The sequence below is a fragment of the Callorhinus ursinus genome, unplaced genomic scaffold (genome assembly GCF_003265705.2).
Source record: "Callorhinus ursinus isolate GAN/ISIS: 27379988/994484 unplaced genomic scaffold, GSC_fseal_2.0 scaffold35, whole genome shotgun sequence".
NCBI lineage: Eukaryota > Metazoa > Chordata > Mammalia > Carnivora > Otariidae > Callorhinus > Callorhinus ursinus.
The window spans coordinates 3,372,556-3,397,943 of NW_027397097.1; the positions used below are offsets into that span (position 1 = coordinate 3,372,556).

The 25,388-nt window shown below is 37.8% G+C and overlaps 1 protein-coding gene across 2 annotated transcripts in view; it reads right to left on the bottom strand.

Moving 5' to 3' along the window:
- Positions 1 to 13,598: 13,598 nt before the first annotated feature.
- Positions 13,599 to 25,388, bottom strand: part of RAB6A (RAB6A, member RAS oncogene family) — a 69,265-nt gene continuing 57,475 nt past the window's right edge. For both annotated transcript variants that reach the window (XM_025848394.2, XM_025848393.2), the window contains exons 7-8: positions 17,055 to 17,121; positions 13,599 to 15,856 (exon numbers count right to left, since the gene is read on the bottom strand). In XM_025848394.2, the coding sequence (XP_025704179.1) occupies positions 15,792 to 15,856; positions 17,055 to 17,121 (132 nt within the window). In that variant the 3' untranslated portion in view covers positions 13,599 to 15,791. The remainder of the gene's footprint in view (positions 15,857 to 17,054; positions 17,122 to 25,388) is intronic.

The window sequence follows — 25,388 nt, forward strand, 5'->3', positions numbered from 1 at the left end:
GGGCCAGATGGCTTCCAGGGGAAGTCTACCAAACATTTAAAGAAGAATTAATTCCTATTCTTCTGAAACTGTTCCAAAGAACAAAAATGGAAGGAAAACTTCCAAACTCATTTTATGAGGCCAGCATTACCTTGATCCCAAAACCAGACAAAGACCCCATCAAAATGGAGAACTACAGACCAATATCCCTGATGAACATGGATGCAAAAATTCTCACCAAAATACTAACCAATAGGAGTCAACAGTACATTACCAGGATTATTCACCACGACCAAGTGAGATTTATTCCTGGGTTGCAAGGTAAGTTCAACGTTGGCAAATCAATCAATGTGATACAAGACATTAATAAAAGAAAGAACAAGAACCATATGATACTCTCAATAGATTCAGAAAAAGCACTGGACAAAGTACAGCATCCTTTCTTGACTAAAACTCTTCACACTGTAGGGATAGAGGGAACATGCCTCAATATCATAAAAGCCATCTATGAAAAACCCACAGTGAATATCATTCTCATGGGGAAAAACAGAGCTTTTCTCCTAAGGTCAGGAACATGGCAGGGATGTCCACTATCACCACTGTTATTCAACATAGTACTAGATGTCCTAGCCTCAGCAATCAGACAAAAAAAGAAATAAAAGGCATCCGAATTTGCAACGATGTGGGTGGAACTAGAGGGTATTATGCTAAGTGAAATAAGTCAATCAGAGAAAGACATGTATCATATGATCTCACTGATATGAGGAATTCTTAATCTCAGGAAACAAACTGAGGGTTGCTGGAGTGGGGGTGGGGTGGGAGGGATGGGGTGGCTGGGTGATGGACACTGGGGAGGGTATGTGCTATGGTGAGTGCTGTGAATTGTGCAAGACTGATGAATCACAGACCTGTACCTCTGAAACAAATAATACATTATATGTTAAAAAAAAAAAGTAGGAAATGAAAAATGAAGGGGGGAAATCGGAGGGGGAGACTAAACATGAGAGACTATGGACTCTGAGAAATAAACTGAGGGTTTTAGAGGAGAGGAGGGTGGGGGGATGGGCTAGCCCAGTGATGGGTATTGAATGGAGGGCATGTATTGAATTGAGCACTAGGTGTTATATGCAAAGAAGGAATCATGGAACACTACATCAAAACTGATGTAATGTATGGTGACGAACATAACATAATAAAAGAAAAAAAAAAAAGAAAGGCATCCAAATCAGTAAAGAAGAAGTGAAACTCTCACTTTCTGCAGATGATATGATACTTTACGTGGAAAACCCAAAACACTCCACCCCAAAACTGCTAGAACTCATACAGGAATTCAAGTAAAGTGGCAGGATATAAAATCAATGCACAGAAATCAGTGGCATTTCTATACACTAGCAACAAGACAGAAGAAAGAAAAATTAAGGAGTCGATCCCATTTACAATTGCACCCAAAACCATAAGATACCTAGGAATAAATCTAACCAAAGAGGCAAAGAATCTGTACTCAGAAAACTATTAAGCACTCATGAAAGAAATTGAGGAAGACACAAAGAAATGGAAAAACATTCCATGCTCATGGATTGGAAGAACAAATACTGTGAAAATGTCTATGCTACCTAGAGCAATCTATACATTTAATGCAATCCCTATCAAAATACCATCCACTTGGGCGCCTGGGTGGCTCAGTTGTTAAGCGGCTGCCTTTGGCTCGGGTCATGATCCCAGGGTCCTGGGATTGAGTCCCATGTCGGGCTCCCTGCTCCGCGGGAAGCCTGCTTCTCCCTCTCCCGCTCCCCCTGCTTGTGTTCCTTCTCTCACTGTCTCTCTGTCAAATAAATAAATAAAATCTTTTAAAAAAAAATACCATCCACTTTTTTCAAAGAAATGGAACAAATAATCCTAAAATTTGTATGGAACCAGAAAAGACCCCGAATAGCCAGAAGAATGTTGAAAAAGAAAAGCAAAGCTGGTGGCATCACAATTCCGGATTTCAAGCTCTATTACAAAGCTGTAATCATCAAGACAGTATGGTACTGGCAAAAAAACAGACACATAGATCAATGGAACAGAACAGAGAGCCCAGAAATGGACTCTCAACTCTATGGTCAACTAATCTTCGACAAAGCAGGAAAGAATGTCCAATGGAAAAAAGTCTTTTCAACAAATGGTGTTGGGAAAATTGGACAGCCACATGCAGAAGAATGAAACTGGACCATTTCCTTACACCACGCACAAAAATAGACTCAAAATGGATGAAAGACCTCAATGTGAGACAGGAATCCATCGAAATCCTTGAGAACACAGGCAGCAACCTCTCTGACCTCAGCCGCAGCAACTTTTTCCTAGAAACAGCACTAGAGGGAAGGGAAGCAAGGGCAAAAATGAACTATTGGGACTTCATCAAGGTAAAAAGGTTTTGCACAATAAAGGAAACAGTCAATAAAACCAAGAGACAACCGACAGAATGGAAAAAGATATTTGCAAATGAAATATCAGATAAAGGACTAGTATCCAAAATCTATAAAGAACTTATCAAACTCAACACCCAGAGAACAAATAATCCAATCAAGAAATGAGTAGAAGACACGAACAGACATTTCTGCAAGGAAGACATCCAAATGGCCAACAGACTCATGAAAAAGTGCTCAACATTGCTTGGCATCAGGGAAATCCAAATCAAAACCTCAATAAGATACAACCTCACACCAGTCAGAATGGCTAAAATTAACAAGTCAGGAAACGATAGATGTTGGCAAGGATGCGGAGAAAGGGGAACCCTCCTACATTGTTGGTGGGAATGCAAGCTGGTGCAGCCACTCTGGAAACAGTATGGAGGTTCCTCAAAAAGTTGAAAACAGAGCTACCCTAAGACCCACAATTGCACTGCTGGGTATTTACCCCAAAGATACAAATGTAGTGATCCGAAGGGGCACATGCACCCCAATGATTATAGCAGCAATGTCCACGATAGCCAAACTACGGAAAGAGCCTAGATGTCTATCAACAGATGAATGGATAAAGAAGATGTGGTATATATATATATATATATACATATACACACACAATGGATTATTATGCAGCCATCAAAAAAATGAAATCTTGCCGTTTGCAATGACATGGATGGAACTATAGGGTATTATGCTAAGTGAAATAAGTCAGTCAAAGACAAGTATCATATGATGTCACTGATATGAGGAATTTGAGAAACAAGACAGAGGATCATAGGGGAAGGGAGGGAAAAATGAAAACAAGATGAAACCAGAGAGGGAGACAAAGAATAAGAGACTCATAATCTCAGGAAACAAACTGAGGGTTGCTGGAGTGGTGGGGGGTGGGAGGGATGGGGTGGCTGGGTGATGGACATTGGGGAGGGTATGTGCTATGGTGAGTGCTGTGAATTGTGTAAGACTGATGAATCACAGACCTGTACCTCTGAAACAAATAATACATTGTATGTTAATTTAAAAAATAAAAAGAATTTTAAAAAGACCATAAAAAAAAGAAAAGAAAATGGAGACATTCAATGAAACCAAAAGTTGGTTCTTTGAGATCAACAAAATTGACAAACCTTTAGGGACGCCTGGGTGGCTCAGTCATTAAGCATCTGCTTTTGGCTCAGGTCATGGGCCCAGAGTCCTGGGATCAAGCCCCACATCGGGCTTCCTGCTCTGCAGGAAGCCTGCTTCTCCCTCTCCCACTTCCCCTGCTTGTGTTCCCTCTTTCGCTGTGTCTCTCTCTGTCAAATAAATAAATAAAATCTTAAAAAAATTTTTGACAAACCTTTAGCTAATTAAAAAAAAAAAAGACTCATGAAAAAAGAGGAAAGACTCAGAGGGCACCTGGGCGGTTCAGTCATTAAGCGTCTGCCTTCAGCTCAGGTCATGATCCCGGGTTCCTGGGGCGGATCCCCGCATCAGGCTCCCTGCTCAGTGGGAAGCCTGCTTCTCCTTCTCCCACTCCCCCTGCTTGTGTTCCCTCTCTCATTGTGTCTCTCTCTGTCAAATAAATAAATAAAATCCTAGAAAAAAAAGAGGAAAGACTCAAATTACTAGACTCAGAGATGAAACTGGGGAAATCACTACCGATTATACAGAAATAAAAACAGTTATAAAAGAATACTGTGAACAATTGTACACCAACAAATTGGATGACCAAGAGGAAATCGGCAAACTCCATATAGCCTATCAAAATGATTCATAAAGAAATAGAAAATTTGAATAGATCTATGACTAGTAAGTAGATCAAATCAATGATCAAAAACCTCCCAATAAAGAAAAGCCCATAACTAGATGGCTTCAGTGGTGAATTCTACCAAACACTTAAAGAATTATTAAACTCAAAATGGATTAAGGACCTAAATATGAGACCTGAAACCATAGAAATTCTAAAAGAGACTGTAGGAAGTATTTTCTCTGACATTGACCACAGCAATATTTTTCTAGATATGTTTTCTGAGGCAAGGGAAACAAAAGCAAAAATAAACTATTGAGACTACATCAAAATAAAAACCTTCTGTACAGCAAAGGAAACAATCAAAACCAAAAGACAACCTACTGAATGGGAGAGACATATCCAATAAAGGGCTAGTATCCAAAATATATAAAGAACTTACAAAACTCAACACCAAAAACCCCAAATAATCCAGTTAAAAATGAGCAAAAAAAAGGAACAGGTATTTCCCCAAAGAAGCCACACTGATGGCCCAAAGAAACATGAAAAACTGCTCAACATCACTAATCATCCGGGAAATGCAAATCAAAACCACAATGAGATATCACCTCATACCTGTCAGAATGGCTAAAATAAAAAACACAAAAAAGCAAGTGTTGGTGAGGATGTGGAGAAAAAGGAAACCTCGTACACTGCTGGTGGGAATACAAACTGGTGCAGCTACTGTGGAAGACAGTAAGGAGCTTCCTCAAAAAATTAAAAATAGAACTACCCTATGATCCAATAATCACACCACTGGCTATTTACCCAAAGAATATATAACAAGAATTCAAAGGGATACAGGTACCCCTATGTTTATTGCAGCATTATTTACAATAGCCAAACTATGGAAGCAGCCTAAGTGTCCACTGATTGTTGAATGGATAAAGATGTGGTATATATACACAATGGACTATTACTCCGTCATAAAAAAAGATTGAAATGTTGCCATCTGCAACGACATGGATGGATCTAGAGAGTATAATGCTAAGTAAAATAAGTCAGTCAGAGGGGGGCCTGGTTGTCTCAGTTGGTTGAGCATCTGACTCTTGGTTTCGCCTCAGGTTGGGATCTCGGGGTCATGGGATCGGGCGCTGCATCAGGCTCCCTGCAGGGTGCAGAGTTTGCTTGGTAATCTCTCCCTCTCCCTCTGCCCTCCACCCATTCACTCTCAAACAAACAATAAATAAAATCTTTTTTAAAAAGTCAGTCAGAGAAAGACAAATACCATAGGACTTCACTCATATGTGGAATTCAAGAAACAAAACAAAGAAAAAAAGAGACAAACCAGAAACTGACTCTTAACTATAGAAAACAAAGTGAGGTTTCCCTTAAGATCAGAAAGAAGACAGAATGCCCACTTTTGTCACTTGTATTCAACATAGTACTGGGAGTTGTAGCCAGAGGAATTAGGCTAGAAAAAGAAATAAAGGCATCCAAATTGGAATAGAATAAATCATCTCTGTTTACAGATGACATGATCTCATACAGTTGACCCTGAACAACACAGGTTTGCATGGGTCCACTTACATGCAGATTTTCTTCAAATAAATACAGTACAGTACTGTAAATATATGTTCTCTTCCTTATGATTTTAACATTTTTTCTCTAGCTTGCCTTATTGTAAGAATACAACATATAATACCAACAACATGCAAAATATGTGTTAATTGGCTATGTTATTGGTATGCCTTCTGGTCAACAGTATTTGTAGTTAAGTTTTTGGGGACTCAAAAGTTATATGCAGATTTTCTTTAATTCCAATATAGTTAACATACAGTGTTATATTGTTTTCAGGTGTACAATATAGTGATTCAATAATTTTGTACACTACCCAGTGCTGTTCACCACAAGGGCACTCCTTAATCCCCATCACCTGTTTCACCCATTACCCCACGCACCTCCCCTCTGATAACCATCGGTTTGTTCTCCATAGATGAGAGTCTGGTTTTTTGTTTCTTTTTTTCTGTTTGTTTTGTTTCTTAAATCCCACATATGAGTGAAATCATATGGTATTTGTCTTTCTCTAATTTCACTTAGCATTTTATTCTTTAGTTCCATCCATGTTGTTGCAAATGGCAAGATTTCATTCTTTTTATGGCTAATATTCCATTGTATGTGTGTGTGTGTGTGTGTGTGTGTGTGTATCATATGTATCACTTCTTTATCCATTCATCTGTCGATGGACACTTAGGCTGTTTCCATAGTTTAGCTATCGTAAATAATGCTGCAATAAACACAGGGGTACTTGTATCCCTTTGAATTAGTGTTTTCGTATTCTTTGGGTAAATAGGCAGTAGTGTAATAACTGGATCACAAGGTAGTTCTATTTTTAACTTTTTGAGGAAACTCCATACTGTCTTCCACAGTAGTTGCACCAGTTTGCATTCCTACCAGCAGTGCATGAGGGTTCCTTTTTCTCCACACCCTCACCAACACTTGTTTCTTATATGCAGATTTTTGACTGCACAGGAGTCAGTGCCCTTAACCCCTGCATTGTTCAAGGATCAACTGTATGTTAAAAACCCTAAATATTCCACAAAAAAATTGTTAGACCTAATGAGACAAATTTAGCAAAGTTGCAGGATATAAAATCAACATAAAAATCAGTTGCATTTTATACACTAGCACTGAACAATCCAAAAAGGAAATTAAAAAGATGCCACTTACAATAGCACCAAAAGGAATAAAATAATTAGGAATAAACCTAACAACCAAGGACATGAAAGACTTGTATGCTGAAAACTAAGACACTGCTGAAAGAAGTTAAAGATGTAAATAAATGCAATGTGTTATGGTCTGAATGTTTGTCTACCTCAAAACTCATACACTGAAATCTTAATCCCCCGAAGGTGATGGTATTCCTAGGTGGAGCTTAGGGAGGTCCTTAAATCATGAGGGTGGAGCCCTCATGAATGGGATTAGTGACTTTATAAAAGAGGCTCCACAGAGATCCTTTGCCCTTTCTGCCATGTGAGTATACCACAAGAAGTCTGTGACCCAAAAGAGGCCTCACATGACTATGCTGGCACCCTAATTTCATCGGACTTCTGGGCTCCAGAACTGTGAGCAATAAATATCTGCTGCTTATAAGCTACCCAGTCTGTGGTATTTTCTTAGAGCAGCCCGAAAGGACTAAGAAAAATTGGTACCAAGAAGTGGGATTGCTCCTAAAACCAATACCTAAAAATGCGGAAGTGGCTTTGGAACTTGGTAATGGGCTGAGGTTGGAAGAGTTTGGAGGTGCATGCTAGAAAAAGCCTACATTGATTGCCGTGAATGGATTGTTAAGGATAATTCTCTTGATGGCTCAGGAGAAGGTAAGAGCTATAGAGAAAGCTTCAGTCTTAGAGGATACTTAAGCAGTTGTGACCGGAGTAGTGGTAGAAATACGGATGGAAAAGGCCATTCTGATACGGTCTCTGACAGAGAAAAGGCAATCCTTAATATAAGGTGCCCAAGAGCTTGGCTGAATTGTGTTCATGTCCTAGTTTTTTGTGGAAGGTAGAACTTGTGTGTGATAAATTGATATTTGGCTGAAGGAATTTCTAAGCAAAATGCTGAAGGAGTAGCTTGACTTCTCTTGAATGCTTACAGTAAAATGTAAGAGAAAGGATTTAAAGGTGGAATTATTTTTTAATTGCATAATTGACATACACTATTATAAGTTTCAGGTGTATAACATAGTGATTCAACAATCATATGCATTACAAAATGCTCACAAATGTGGTTACCATCTGTCATCATACTAAGTTATTACAATATTATTGACTATATTTCCTACCCTGTACTTTTCATCCCTGTGAATTATATAAAGTTTGTATTTCTTAATCCCATTCAACTATTTTGCCTATCCCCCAAACAAGTTTGTTCTACACTTATATCTACTTCTGTTTTTTATTTGAAATATAATTGACATATAGTGTTATATTAGTTTCAGAGTACACTTATCGTGATGAGCACTAAGTAATGATTCAACAATTCCTAAAAGTGGAATTCTTAATCAAAAGGAAAGCAGAAATTTAAAATTTAGAAAATTCTCAGCCTATCAGTATTGAAAGAATAAGAAAGCTAATTTCTGGAGAGTACATGAAGGGTGTGGCTAGATTTGATAAGATTGGTGTGAGACTACCATCTCACAGAAGCTAAGAATTTATTGGCCATCTAAACAGAAGCCAGGACATATCCTCCAAAGCAATAAAAGTATGACTTCTAAGGCATTTCAGAAATCTTCAGGGCTGGCCCTCCCATTGCAGTTGCAGATAGCATGGGCCTGCAGGGCAGGATTTCAAAGGAGATCTCCAACGCCAGGCACCCCTTCACGTAGCAGGCTCTGCTCCCCAAATTCCAGCGCATAGCACTTCAGCTGCCTTAGGAGTAGGGCAGGCTCCAGTGGCATCCCCTTCAGAGGGCACAAATGATAAATCTTGGTAGCATCCACAGTGCCAGGTGTGACTATCTTCACCTAATTTCCAAAGAATGGATTGTCCAGGAGCCTGTGGAATGCAATCCAGATTGAGGTCTGCTTTGGAGTCAGGCCATAGCAGACAACTCCCACTAGGGCAATGCCCAGTGGAGCCATGGGGGCAAGACTACGTTCAAAACACCAAACCAGTAGACACTGGGGTGAGATTCCACCTCCAGAGAGCCACAGGTACCAGACTCCAACCTATGAGAACTGGGGCAGAGCCACCCATTATTCCAGAATGCAGAACCCTGCCTCAGTGTGCCTTAATGTTTTGGACTTGCTAGGAACCTATTACTCCTTTTTTTTTTTTTTTTAATTTCTCCCTTTTGGATTGGGAGTGTTCATCCTGTGCCTGTCCCATCATTGTATTTTGGAAGCAGTGACTTCCCCAGGTTCACAGCTGGAGACCCATTGCCTTAGGATGAATCTGCCTTGAGTCTCACCCATATCTGATTTTTTTTTAGAAGATTTTTTTTATTTATTTGACAGAGAGAGACACAGCAAGAGAGGGAACACAAGCAGGGGGAGTGGGAGAGGGAGAAGCAAGCTTCCCGCCAAGCAGGGAGCCCAATGCAGGGCTCGGTCCCAGGACTGTGGGATCATGACCTGAGCCCCGAAGGCAGATGCTTAAGGACTGAGCCACCCAGTCGCCCCTCACTTATATCTGATTTAGAGGAGACTTTGGACTTAGACTTTGGAGACTCTGAAGTTGACACTGGAACAGGTTAAGACTCTGGGGGCCTTGGGATGGAATCAATGTATTTTGCATATGAGGACATGAATTTTGGGGTCGGAGGCAGAATGTTATGGTCTGAATGTTTGTGTCCCTCCAAAATTCATATACTGAAATCCTCCCAAAGGTGATGGTTTAGTAGGTGGGGCTTGGGAGGTGCTAACATCATGAGGGTGAAGCCCCCATGAATGGTATTAGTGCCTTTATAAACGGGGCTCCAGGCTCCAGAGAGATCCCTCGCTCCTTCCACCACAGGAGAACACAGCAAGGAGCTAGCAATGAATCAGGAAAAGGGCCCTCACCAGAAGGTGACCATGCTAGTGCCTTGCTTTTGGACTTTGCAGGCTCCAGAGCTATATGGATAATAAATTTTCTGTTGTTTATTAGTTACCGAGTCTGGTATTTTATCACAGCCCAATGGACTAAGACAGAAGGACATCCTGTGTTCACGGACTGGAGGATTTAATAGCGAGATAACAATACTACCCAAAGCAATCAGAACAAGTTGCAGTACAGTACTCACATTTCCAGACTTCTAAACTTACTACAAAGCGACAGTAATCAAAACAGTATAGTACCAGCATAAGGACAGACATATAGACAAATGGAACAGAATAGACAACCCAGAAATAAACTTAAACATATGGACAATTGATTTTCAAGAGTGCCAAGACCATTCATTCAACGCGGAAAGGACAGTCTTTTTGACAAATGTTGCTGGGGAAAAGATATCCACATGCAAAAGAATAAAGTTGGGCCCTTATCTTACACAGTATACAAAATTAACTCAAAATGGATCAAAGACTTAAACCCAAGAGCTAAAAGTATAAAACTCATAAAATAAAACACAGGAGAAAATCTTTATGACATTGATTTGGCAATGATTTCTTACATAGAACACCAAAAGCACAGGCAGAAAAAAAAATAACTGAATGATCAAAATTTAAAACTTTTATGCATCACAGGACTCTAGTGAAAAGAAAACCCACAGAATGAGATAGAGTATTTGTAAATCCATAGATCTATTACAGAATTAATACCTAAAGAACTCCTATAACTCAACAACACAATAAGCAACCCAATTTAAAAATGGGCAAAGGACTGAAGACATTTCTCCAAAGAAATTCTACAAATGGCCAGGAAGCATGCTTAACATTACTAGTCATTAGGGAAATGCAAATCAAAATCACAATGGAATAGATCACTATACACCCGTAAGGATGACTATTATCAAAAAAATCAGAACATAAAAGGTGTTGATGAGGATGTGGAAAAATTGGAACCCTGATACAGTCATTGCTGGTAGGAATGTAAAATGGTGCAGCTGCTGTGGAAAGCAGTTTGGCATTTCCTCAAAAAGATACATAAACATAGAATTATATGATCCAGCAATTCTACCTCTAGGTTTGTACCAAAAAAAACTGAAAATAGGGACTCAAACAGGTACTTGTATACCAACATTCTTGTCAGCATTATTTAAAACAGCCAGAAGGTGGAAACAAACCAAGTGTCTACCAACAGATGAATGTATAAACAAAATGTAGTATATACATAATTTGGACTTTTATTCCACCATAAAAAGGAATGAAATTCTGGTACATGCTACAACATGGATGAACACTGAAAACATGTTAAGTGAAAGAAGCCCAATATAAAGGACAGATACTGTATAATTTCATTTACACGTGGTACCTAGAATAGGCAAATTCAGAGACAGAAAGCAGAATAGATTACTAAGGGCTGAAATTGAGAGTTTTGAATAGTTTACACTTCCTAGAATTTTACATAAATGAAAACATAAAATATGTACTTTTTGGTCCAACTTTTTTCACTTAGGTTATATTGAGATTCATGTATCAAGTTTATTCTGCTTCACTGCATATGCCATCTATCATGTTTATATATTCACCTTTTGGTGGACATTTGGATTGTTCCCAGTTCTTGGCTAATACAAGCTATGAGTATTTGTGTGCAAGTCTTCACATAGACACATGCTTTCATTTTTTTTTTAAGATTTTATTTATTTGATAGAGACACAGTGAGAGAGAGAACACAAGCAGGGGGAGTGGGAGAGGGAGAAGCAGGCTTCCCGCTGAGCAGGGAGCCCGACGCGGGACTCGATCCCAGGACCCTGGGATCATCACCTGAGCCAAAGACAGACGCTTAACGACTGAGCCACCCAGGCGCCCCACATGCTTTCATTTCTTGTGGGTAAATACTTACGCATGGATAGCTATGTTATGTAAGTGTATGTTTAACTTTCTAAAAAACTGCCAAACTATTTTTTCACAATCTCATATTAGCTGTGTATGAGAGGTCCAGTCACTTATCTTCACCTACACTTGATAAGGTCAGTCTTTTAAAATTTGTCTGTCTAAATATGTGCGTAGCGGTATTTTGCTGTGGTTTTAATTTGCATTTCTCTAATTAATGATGTCAAACGTTCTTCATGTCTTTTTTGCCATTTGTGTATCTTCTTTAGTGAAATGTCTGGCCAAATTTTCTACCTTTTCATTGAATTGTTTTCCTGTCAAGTAAGAGAGTTCTTCATATATTCTGAATACTGGCCCTTTATCAAGCATGAAATTTGCAAGTATTTTCTGTCTGTGGCTTGTTTTTCATTCAGTTCCTTGCAGTCTGTTTTACTGAGGACATTAGTTCCTCACTTGCCGGAGCCTGCTGTCAGCTCTTTACTACGTGGGCCTCTCCACAGGGAGCTCACAACATAGCAGACTGCTGCACTGAGGCAAATAAGTCAGAGAGATTGACAAAACAAGTGTTTTTCATAACACAATCTTCAAAGTGACATCTTGTTTTTGCTGTATTCTATTCCTTAGAAGCAAGTTATCAGGTTCACCCTACACTTAGGAGAAAAGGACTGTACAAAGGCATGACACCCAGGAGGCAGGGATCAGGAACCATTTTAAGAAGCTGCATTCACAAGATATGCGGATGGTTATCATAAATACTATCTTCATTTTCAGTACTTGAGGTTCTTCTTGTTTTATCTTTCTGGAATTGCTACCAGATGTTAAGTATACCATTATCCTATCTTTTCTATTTCTTTGCTTTCTAGGGAAAGAGCTCATTTTAATGTTCTCATCAGTGGAATGTAGTCTACCATTGATCGCATGTGTTATTTCAACTATTATATTTTTCCACACTTAATAGTTATATTTATTTTATGATTCTTGTTCCATATTGCTAATATCTTCTCTAAAATTTTTGGCCTTTTCAAATATTTCTGGTTCAGATGATATTCACTTTTTCTTTTGAGACAGTTTCAGCCAACTATTCTGGCTTGTGGGTCCAAATTCTCCTGGGGGTATGTGTTACAAGTCTGAGAAGGTATAATGGGCAAGGGTCAAAGACCAGAATGTCAAGTGTTTTAGGAACGGAGGGGACAAACTGTGGGACAGTGTTGCAGGAACCACAAAACCACATGTAATTGCTCCCATTCAGTCACATCCCACCAAACCACAGTTTTTTTTAGAAAGACTTACCTTTAAACTAGTTTAGAAAGCAGCAGCTCTTGGAGGAGGCAGCGACCTGGATTACAGACCACTAACTGAATTTTTTAAAGGGAAGGGTTAAGAGAGTGAAAGGCCTAAGGCAGGCAGGTCCTCTCCCCACCCCCCATTTTATCAACTCTTAATTTATCAGGGATTTTATACGGCCCTGATATTTTACCCCTGTGGACACTGTACCAGTAGTCTGACCTGTGGCCTCCCTTTCTGTAAGGGAAACAGCTATCATTTGTGCCAAGGCAAGAGTTGGCCCTTTTTCTGTAAAGGGCCAGAGAGTAAATATTTTTGGCTTTTGGGGCAATAAGGTCTGTCACAACTACTCAACTCCACCTTTGTAGTGAGTTCCAATAAAACTTAATTTAAAAACATGAAGCAGGATGGATTTCGTGGGAGGGCAGTAGTTTGCTGTCCCTGTCTCTAGGACAAAGTGGGTTAGGAGGAGGCAAAAGCAGAACTTAAACCAAGTTTCTTAATATATTATATTATTGCCTCCACCAGTGGCCCTGTCTTTCAAGTTGTAGCCACTCTCCCTCATTCTGAACAGTTGAAATTCCAGGGGTTTCTTATTGTTGTTTTGTTATTTTTCTGGATTTCAAGTTCCCTTTACAGTTCTAAGGAGGAAGTAGGAAACTCATGCTAATTTACTACCTTGGCAGGAATAGAAAACCAAGTCAGTAATTAAAACTTTCGTTTGTGTTTTATTTATATATTTTTGGCAGCAAAATTGTTTATTAAAAAAAAATCTGGACTATGAACACACTTCACTGCTTCAGTTGAAGAACCCCAAGCCAAATAAAAGGACCAATATTAAAAAGCAGCATAACTGGTTACTGTTTTAAAGATACATAAAAAGAGTCAAACACTACAGTGTAGGAAGACAATCACCCCCATGTCAGAAATCACAACTTCTTCCAAATAAAGAATATGACCCATCTGCCATATTGAATTGATATTTATTTCAGGACATGCCATGTCAAAATAAAACAAAAGAGTCAACCCTCGTCTTTAACAATAATATTGTATTATATAAAAGCACTTTACAACTCCATCCCATCTTTGAGTACAAGTTAGTGGTATGTGGGCTAAATGATTATCTGAAAGCATTTCTCTATTCAGAACCATAATCCAAGTGCTCTCTGAATATTACAAGGTGACAATAAGTGGGAATTGGAGAAGGAAGAGGAAGGAGAGGGGAATAAGGTTCTCCCAGTTAAGGGTTTTGTTGCAATGAGGGGATGAAGAAGTATGAATTATTTTTTGTTGTCTTTTCATTTTTATACTGTGTTAAGTAATGCTTACAACGTAAATTCAGCAGACTTTTCCTGAGCTGTAACTCAGAAATTTTCTTCCTGCAAACAATGTATTTACAAATGTGTTTATTAACTTACACAGCAATCTCACAATAACTAGTAAAGATTAAAATGGTGCACTCCTAGTATATTTGTTTACCGTGTTTTAAGGGAAATATATATTGCCATGGTGATGAAGCTCTGAACAGACTAGACAAAAACCTAAAAATTGAAAGTAGTTTAAAAAAGGCAAAGAAATAAATATCACCAAAGAAAAAAGATTAATTTTAGCTTAAATATAAAACTAAATCACTGGTTAATTAACCAAACTATACAGACCTAATAAAAAGCAAAACCAACATTTAAAAAAAATGCTAAAAAATAAGGCATAAATCTGCATAATATTGAGTTTTATTTCCATTCTCTCCTTTCCCTCTTCTATTTATGCTTTTCCAGATCTGCCTCTAGGGGCTTATAAGAAACCTGTTTCCATTTTCAATTTGACCTCAAATGTCCTGAGCAAAGTATTTGCTATTCTGTTGAGGATTCTTTTGTTGGTAAACTTTAGATATCATTGTTTCTACTGGTTATTGTAGTTTTGATCAAGGTGCCAAGTTTAAATTCTTCCACTGGTTCTTCCTAAAGGAATTTGATTTCTATAGTGCCTTGCCTACATAGCATTTTTTGAAAAAAGAAAACCCAAGAGAAATCTATTGCTTACAAAAGTTTTCTTTTTTTTTTTTTTAAACAAAGAGAATAACTTTATCTTGACAATTTTAAATCCTGGGAGAAATAATTCACTGGAAGAATTCAGTATTAAAAACATGTTCTGAAGCACTGTTACCCTTCTCTCCCAGAGACTAACATGTGAAAGGGTCATCTGTTTTGGTCTGAAACACACTTTATGTTCACTTAACTTGTTAAGTACTCAGTGTGTTCATTAGGACTCATTTTGAAGATGCAACAGAACCCTTGTCTTACTCAAGCACTGCCTACCATGAGAGTTGAGGTTTGACCTCAAAGTCTAAGTAATTTATATCACTGCTCAATAATAATTTTGGACATTCTGGCCCAAGGTTCGAGCAAGTGGTATCGCTAAATTTGAAGGATCCAATGGGCTTGGTCTGATTGCTGCTTTGTCATACCTCATTTGTTTTTAGGGAGAGAAAGAATAGGGAATGCAGTAAGGTAGAGGTGAGAAAAGCAGAGAGATCGAGTAGGTAGGCAAGTGCTGCTTTGAACAATTGCTCCTTAACCAAACCATATACTGTTAAAATTTCCATCATTTTAAAGTACATTATCATAACATTGAAAAGGAAAAAAAAAAGTTGGGAAAATGTATCTAATTTTTAAAGTGGAATATGTTGGAATCATTTGGCTTTTTGTAAAATATAAATAATGAAGACACTGACTTTTTTGTGCTTGTGAAGCTAATAGATAATCTCCACGAGACAGGCAGCAATGATGAATTGCAATACGTTATTACTGAAGGGAAAAGGTTCAAGCCAATATTCACACTGCAGTCAATGAAAGAGTAAGGGGGCCAAAGCAGTGAGCTTCTGGAGAAAAGTTAAAGATGCCATGGGGGATTAGCAGGAGCAGCCTCCTTCACTGACTGGTTGCTCCTGAGGCTTTTCCAGTTTTATGTCAATCACTGAAACAAAAGTTAAGGAGCTATAAATGGGAAAGTACAATTCCAATTCTGAACACTGACATCTCTTGCAAGCCCTTTCAATTCCTATTGGTTTCAGAGTGGATATAACCATTATTTCCTATATAGCTAGTTCACTGTACGAGGTGCTCAAATGAAATAAACTTGCCTGTATCTACTATATGCAACAAGGGTCAGGATAAGGTTAAGCCCTATTCATGGGAATCGGTTCTAAGTAAATTACAGGAGCAAAAAACAAGATGAAAGATGATGCTCCTTATGGAATTATCTATAATAAAAATCTGAAAATAGCCTACAAAAGAGTTCTAGCAAAGGAAGAGAATTTAATAGATGATGGGACTTCAACTCTGTAGAACATATTATCCTATTAAAAGTAATAAAGGCTTAGAAAACATAAAACATTTAGCAGTGGGAAAAGCTGAACACAAAGTGCTATGAATTCTATGGCATAATAAAAATGTATACAGAAAAACACTAAAGGTAAATATAAAACAATTAAAATTAAAAATCCTTTAAAATAACTATTATTAGATGTGCTTCATTATGTCCTGTTTCTGAAAGCAGATGCCACAATAAAACTCCAGACTACTTCCTGCCTGTGCCAAGCAGAAACCTTGAATGTTAGAAAAAGCAAGGGAGGAAAATATGATATATATTGTACGGGAAAAGCCTAGAGCCAACAGGACTCAAAATTAAAAGGCAGAAGACTTGTCTTGTAAGTTTCCTGTTCATTAAAAATCAAGCAAGTAGGGGCGCCTGGGTGGCTCAGTCGTTTAAGCGACTGCCTTCAGCTCAAGTCATGATCCCAGGGTCCTGGGATCGAGCCCAGCCATTGGGCTCCCTGCTCAACAAGGGGCCTGTTTCTCCCTCTCCTCTGCTGCTCCCACTGCTTGTGCTCTCCTGCTCTCTCTGCCAAATAAATAAATAAATTAAATTAAATCTTAAAAAAAAAATCAAGCAAGTAAACACAAACCTTCTCAGTGATTAACTGTTGTGAGCAGCAGGCCGCAAAGGGTACACATGAACTACCAGATCTCTTTGCCATAGAAAATCTTGGAGCTTCTACACTCCTAAGCTATTAATTCCTGGCTTTAAAAGGCAATAGCATAATATTCCTTAGCCAACCAAGTGGAGCTCGAAAGACTAGTTAACAAATTTTCAGATGAAACAAAAAGGATACTGTCTTCTCTGCTTCTGTCCTGTGTGCTTTCCATTCCAGGCAAAGCTGCTGCAACACGTCGAAAGAGCTGTGGAAAAAAGAAATATGGTAATTGGAAAGGAAAATTTAGCAAATGGTATCAAGTGAAAGTGGATGACACTGGATGTTAAGTTAAAAGATACGGCTTCTGGATTATTTCTCACTTAGACCTTAGCATAATGAAAACATATTAAAATGTCTTTATTTTATAAGTACTATATGCTGTATGCCATATACAAAGAGGTATAAAGATATGATCCTTACTTTCTCACTGGTGAGATCAGACATGAACAAACAGCTAAGAAATAAGCAGCAAAAATGTGATTTGAGTCATAAAAACATACTATAACAATTCAGAGTAAGGACAGAAGATTGCTCATTTAGGAAAACTGTATAACGTAGCATTCCTATCGTTCATAAACGGTTAGTTTCTGAAGTCAGTGATATATAGTAAAAGTCAGTCTAGTCAAAATTACCCTGGGTAATTCCTTAGGAAATCACCATGTTAGAGACCAACACACCACCTCTCAAATCCAATGCAGATGGCTTTTCCTCCATCAATAGAAAAAGTACCAGTGGAAGTAGTTGGCTTGTGTCTGAGATATGACTTATGAAAAGTTTCTTTAAAAGGAGAATCACACTCAAGGACGAGATGGTCACTTTGAGAGGCATGTGGGAACAGAAACTGACCGAAGGAACAACAGACTCACAGCCCCTATTATGTGTCCAATACTAGGCATATACTCACTGGGTAGAATGGCAGGTGAAATTGGCTGATTATTTCAATCATTTCTCTTTTTGGCATGCAGTATAAAATTCCTAAAAGTTAAATGCATGTGTGATATAACTCCCTTGTACTAAATACCTGCTTGTTTGAGTAACTGTCTCAGGTTCTCTAGGGACAGAGAAATGAACAAGATGTAGCTTTTTAATTCGAGGGAGCTCACAGTCTGGTAAGGGAGACAGATGCAAACAATTCGTTATGTTATAGTGTGATAAGTGCCATAAACCAAGGAAATACAAAATGATATGAGAACACAGATATAAGAAGGCCCTTCTCAGGACACTGGGAAAAATTCTTTAGGTGGTGACATTTCAGCTGGGATTTAAAGGCAGTTTAAAAATTTCACTTGGCTGAAAAACATACTATGCAAAAGTGCTCGGAACTTAAGTGCTTCACAAATGTTGCTGAGTTGAAATGAGAAGGAACAGAAACAACAGAAGATCTACTGAAAACTAGAACTCTACATAATCTGTTTAGGGAAAGGAATATAGAAAAGGAGCAAATTTTTATCTGTAGGCAGTAGCCTGGTGGGGTAGGATTAGGGAAGATTTGAGAAAAAGTGTAATTGTTTTGGTTCTATAAGGTTTAGTAGCATTTTAGAGATGTATCGAAGTCATTAGCTTCAATATTCTTTTCCCTTGTCCTTGAAACTACTGAAATCAGAAATGTGCTGACTATACATTATGGCTAGATGGCTAAGTGTTAAAATTACTGAAGCCAAGACTGAATATCACTATTATAGAATGAATTTCTGGGATGCACAGTGCCCATGTGTATCCCATCTGGGACAGAGTGCCACATTTGTCACTACTAGACAATCAAATGCCCAAACCATGTTCAGAGAAAAGCACAAGGTATAGTCAGTTTAGGTAGTCCAGACTGGCTAGAGTACAGAATATGTAAAAGGATTAGAAAGAAGCTCTATATATTAAAGGCCAGACTAAGAAAGACCTGGAAAGGAGACAAACTTTGTCCTATGGGCAAAGGAAGGCATTAAAAACAACAGTTTGCATTAGGACTTTTATTGGTGATTCTAATTGTTTTACTATGGCTACAAAGATCTACCAATCACATACTGAAAGTGTTTTAAAGATAGGGCAGAATGGCAAAAAGTTAAAAACTAAAAGGTGAAGTGTGAAGTTTATATTCTGGGCAGGCCACTTAGGTGACAGGTCATCTTTCTGTTTCTCAGTTTTCTCATCTGTAAAATGGGCTTAAAATAATAGTATACTTAACTGACTAGATTATTGTGAAAATTAAGGGAGATCATGAGGTAAACTGCTTAGAACTGATCTGTTATACAGAAAGTCTGTAATAAACAGTAGGTCTATTTCTACTAAAGACTAGTCATAGTAATTCATGGTCCTGTGGGCTAGGGGAAAAGAAAACTTTTCCAAATATTATGAAATGGAGTGAATTATAGGACTATAAGAAGACGCCAATAAGTGTAACATTCTGCTTTAAGAAGCTATTTAAAACTGTTGGGAATGGTGTGGGGATTGGGAAAAACCTTCTGAAAATATTAGGGCAGAAGTGAAATGTTCTTAAGAGTATCTAGAAATCTTCCCAAGATCTCATAGTTTGCTTCTGACATTAAATATTTATTAAACTGTTTAAAAATGCACCATCTTCAGCTCTTAAGGATATCAAAGTTTATTACAGGCTAGCTTAAAAATGGAGGCATTGGGAAGGTTTGTTTACTGTCTGTGAAAATGGAATAAAATGGTTTACAAGTTTTGACGCTTTAAAAAAAGTACATAATTAAAGAGGTCTTTCAGAGATGGTATTGTTATAGTTTTACCTGTCTACCTATTCTCATAATATAACACAGTATTTAATGTGTTTCTAGAAAGAATATAAAATTCGAATCAAGAAACTGTAGTACTAACTACCCCATTATTATAGCTTTGCTTTGTGACCTCAAGGATATTAATTTCCCTAATCTTTAGAGTCTTTCTAATAAAAAGGGGGCTATAGTTGTGAAGTTCAACTTATTTTTACCTTTGAAAGTAATCAGAAAGAAATATTTTAGGGAAGTTTCCTTGAATGGTTATGTGTAAAGTCCTTCCCTCTATACCAGTGGTTCTCAATACCTACCATGCATCAGAATTACCCAGGAAACTAAAAGCAAACAAAACCAGATGCTTGGGTCCCATGTGCAAAGATAGATTTAACTAACTTGGGGTGGGGTGGGGCCCTTAGTGTTTCATTAAAAGATCTCTGGATGATTCTAATGTGCAGCATGGTTAAAGACCTATGCTGTAACACTAACTTAAAGTAATCAAAAAGCTAATATTGAGTGCTTACTTTGTCAGAATCTTCACGTTTTCTCATTTTAATCCTCACCGTAACTTGTGAGGAAGATATTAATACTCTCATTTTATAGAAATCTAAGGCTAAAAAGAATATGTACCATATACCAAATAAACAGCAGAACTGAGATTTCAAAGTTCATATTTTTTTTCTAAGCAGTATAAGGAATATTATACTACTTAGTATAAATGGAAGTTTTTTCTAGATGGAAAAGCACTGTGGAAAGGCCTGTGTGAAGAAACAGCTAACAATCCTGGGTAAGAGGAATTTGCTTTGTAAAATACTATTAAACACACACAAATCACAGACATAAAAACTTAATCCATTTTCTTAGGACTTAAAACATTTTATCTATAGCTTTAACCAGTGTATTTGAAAAACTTGGTGTTCCCTCAAAACATTTCAATTAGAGTAAAGGAATCAATGCCACTAACTGAAATTCAACCCAGGACACCCTAAAATGAGCCAAGTAAAAGTTTTACAAAAAGCAAAGTTCTATCCTTACAGAAATATATGTAAGACAGGAAGGAAAAGACCCTAGGGGATTATGTTGTTTTAAATAATCATCAGAGGAAAATCCATTTCTTAAATACCAATGATACACTAACAGAGGCTTCTGCTTTATTAGGAATCACAGATGACTAAGATGGGGCCTCTCTTGATCATCCTATCTATATGTAATCTTATTCATTTCTTCAATATATACCTCCTTGTGACAGCACTGATTTTACATCCCAATTTCTGTGGATCTTACTGTCTCTATAGTATTGGCTAAGCATTTATCATGTATTACCTACCCTTTACTACATAATTTTCATGAGAATGTGACTCTTCTCAACTATATCATAAGCTTTTTAGAAATTAAGAATCATATTTTACATAACTTTAAATTCTCCAGGGAAACCACAACGGTCTTACAGACTGTAGGTAACTGATACTTGTGAATTAAGGTACATGATAAAAGTATAAGATGAAGACCTGTTATGAGCCAAGAACTATGGCAGACATGGGATATAATGGTGTAGAAAAGTCATTATCCCTACCAATGCTTAAAGTACACATGCTTCTCAGCAGGTATAACATAATTTACACACACACGTGCATGTGTGCACAACCCCACTCTATGTATGTAAGCTTTCATTGATCTGTTAGTACTGATGTATATCAGCTATCACTAATTTTCTTTCAAACAAATCTTTTTTCTTCTGACAAGCACTGGTATTTTAGAAGTTAAAGATCAAGAAGTGTTTCTCTTCTTTTCCCATTTGCCAATAATGTAAAATTAGAGAATATAATAAGAAAGGTGACATCCACACACTTAACACTTCACAAAAAGAGTATATTAATTCTCAGATGAAAAGTCAGGTGAAGTCTTAACTAATTACCTTCTCATTACCATTTCCTTCAGCAATTTAAGCACCATACCACTTTCACAAAAGAAAGCAATATTACTGCATTTTAAAAAACAGAAAAATAAGGGTTAAAATATTTACCACGGGCTATTTGTTTTTTTGTGTGTGTATGTGTGTGTGTTTTTTAAGATTTATTTATTTATTTTAGAGACAGAGAGAACAGGGGGAAGGGCAGAGAAAGGAGAAGAGAATCCTCAAGCAGATTCCCTGCCAAGTGCAGAGCCCAATATGGGGACTGATATCAGGGCACTGAGATCACGACCGGGGCTGAAATCAAGGGTTGGAGGCTTAACTGACTGATCCACCAAGGTGCCCACAGAGGCTACTTTGCTATGAAATATTGAATGGAATGAAAGATATTACTTAAATATCCTATATAATATAAATGATCATGCTAAGTATTATTACTTACTGTAGTTCTAGCCCTGATATTTAAGAAAAAAAAACTATAACTATTTTTTAAGACATACACCGGGTTTTGGAGTTAAGTGCTTACACAAGATTAAAGAGCAGAGGGGTTAAGCAGAGAACATTTTTAAATAAGAAAAAATAGCAGTACTGGTCAGGAATAAATTTGTTTTATTTTAAGCCAAAATTTTTAGGCATTAAGGCCCAATCACTTGAACCATAGTCAGACATTAATGATGCATCATTAATGAAATCTCTCCTAGAATTGTTTATGTATAATGTATATTATAATCCAGTATATAAGGGAGTAGGGAGAAGGAATCCAATTAGCAGATTAGCAGAAAGCTAGAAAACATCTATATGGAAAATACAACTAGTAGGTACCTTTAATACTGATATAAACACATCTATACAAAAAGACTACCATGTAATTTCCAGTGAAAGCACATGATGATTTTGTTAAATAAAATGAGTACAATGCACAATCATCAAAAGTAATTGTGCTTTGCAAACATATACGGCTGAACAAACATATGCAATGCTTACTTAACAGGCATGTAAGACTGTGATTCCCAATGTTTTCCAAGACAATGACTGGACTATGAAATTTACCTGATAAATTTCTGAATACCAACACCATTTCTGAATTGTGACTGACATACAATACAAATCTCAGAAGGGGTCTGAGATTATTTCTTCATAGTAATTTCTGTTAATATGTGGTACTTATTGAATATATAATTTAAGTCAAAAATCCACTTATTTTAATGCTAGATAAATAACATACAGAACTCAGGAATAAATTGGCCTTCCATGTTAGAAAAACCTAAGTATGTACATGCTAAATAGTCTCAGTTGTTACATTTATCAGATTTTTTTTCTTTAGATTTATTTATTTGAGAGAGAGAATGAGAGAGAGAGTACATGAGAGGGGGGAGAGTCAGAGGGAGAAGCAGGCTCCCTTACTGAGCAGGGAGCCCGATGTGGGACTCGATCCCAGGACTCCAGGATCATGACCTGAGCCGAAGGCAGTCGCTTAACCAACTGAGCCACCCAGGCGCCCCTATCAGATATTTTTTAAGTTTTACCCCCCATAAGTTTGTTTTTTAAGATTTATTTATTTATTTATGGGGGGGGGGAAGCTCATGCAAACAGAGGGGAGAGGGAGAATCTCCAGCAGACTCCTCACTGAGCAAGGAGCCAGATGCAAGGCTCAATCCCATGACTCTGAGATCATGACCTAAGCCAAAATCAAGAGTCAGAATCAACCAACTGAGCCATCCAGGCGCCCATGACCCCCATAAGTTTAATATCACCTCCAGTTTGGGTAATAGCAGACTAACTTGTATAGGACTAACACTCTTGCAGATGGCAATTATTAACTCTGGACAAACTGTAAAAAACAATTATTTGAAGGCTATCAAGAGCAACACAAAGCAGATACAAATTAGGGAGAATTCAACACTGGGAAGAAGGGAACCCACACTCACTGGGTGAGATCCATGTTTATATAGGTGTTCCCAAGAGCCATTCCTAGCCTGTGCAATATGATGTAGCCAGAACTCATGCAGAAAACTAGAGTTTTAAAGTTTTGCAGTGTCAGTGGACTGCTAGTGGAGGAAGGAAATAACTAAGGAGGAAGCCAAGAGGAGGAACCCTAAATTCTACACATAAATTTCCTGCAAATCTCAACTGTCTCTTGAATGGTACATATGTAGGAGAGACTGCAAGAAGGCCATCTGAAAACAACAGCTAGAAGGCTGGAAGAAATGAGCAGAGATTTCAGTTACTGCCTGCTCCAGGGATACACTTTAGAGTCTGAATCCCACCGAGACAGAAAAGTTTGATAGATACCTCAGGCTTCCTACAGATCCACCCAAACAAAACATAACATCAAGACTCCACAAGTTCAAGGTGATCAGCCAGCAATATAACAACCTGCCATAATAAAACTCAGCATTTTGCAGAGAAAAATAACAGAAATCAGAGTCTCTATGTATTATATACAACGATGAACATACAACCAAAATGGCTAGACACATAAGAAACAGGAAAATTTAACCTACAGGCAAGAGAAAAATAGCCAATAGAAACAGACTCAGAGATGACTCAGACGTTGGATCAGCAGACAACAACTTCAAGGCAACGATTATAGATATGTTCAAGGACTTGAAGGTAACAATGCCACAATGATCAGATGGGGTACTCCAACAGAGAAACGGAAACTTAAATGGAAAAATCTAGGACTGAGTACAATATCTGAAATGATATTTCACTGGATGCACTTAATAGCAGTTTGGATATGGGAGAAAAGGACTGGTGAACCTGAAGACACATCAATAATATTATCCAATCTTAAAAAGAGTACAAAAAAGATAAAAAACAAGGGGCGCTTCAGTGACCATGGGAAATTATCAAGCCATTTAACAGATGTGCCATTGGAATTCCAGAAGAAGAGTTAAGAAGAAAATGAGGGAGGAAAAATACTTTAAGATAACACATTACATATAGAGAACATACAAATTAGAGCTCACTACTTATTAGAAACAATGGAAGTCAGAAGACAATGAAATTGCATCTTTACAGTACTGGAAGAAAAATAATCTGTGAACCCCAAATTCAGTAACTAACAAAAACGTTCTTCAAAAATTTTTCTTCAAATGGTCTTTTGGGCTACGTGAAAGCCAGGCAAATTCATCACTAGGAGATGTCAATAAGAAAAAATAAAGTTATTTAGGCTAAAGGGAAATAAAACCAGATGAAACTCATATCTGTAAGAAGAAATGAAGAGCAATGGAAATGGTAAATATATGGGTAAACAGAAAAAGCTGTCCTTTTTCTTAATTACTGTTTAAAGCAAAAATTAGGGATGCCTGGGTGGCTCAGTCATTGGGCGTCTGCCTTTGGCTTGGGTCGTGATCCCGGGGTCCTGGGATCGAGCCCCGCATCGGGCTCCCTGCTCAGCAGGAGGCCTGCTTCTCCCTCTCCCACTCTCCCTGCTTGTGTTCCCTCTCTCGCTGTGTCTCTGTCAAATAAATAAATAAAATCTTTTTTTTTAAGATTTTATTTATTTATTTGACAGAGAGATAGAGCCAGAGAGCACAAGCAGAGGAAACAGCAGAGGGAAAGGGAGAAGCAGGCTCTGCACTGAGCAGGGAGCCCGATGCGGGACTTGATCCCAGGACCCGGGGATCATGACCTGAGCCGAAGGCAGACGCCTAACCATCTGAGCCACCCAGGCGCCCTAAATAAAATCTTTAAAAAAAAAAAAAAAAAAAGCAAAAATTAAAACATCTATTACGGGGTTCATAATGTATGTAAATATCAAGTATGTGACAACAATAACACAAAGCGAAAGTGCACAGGTACAAAGGATGAAATGGTATATTAACTCTAGTT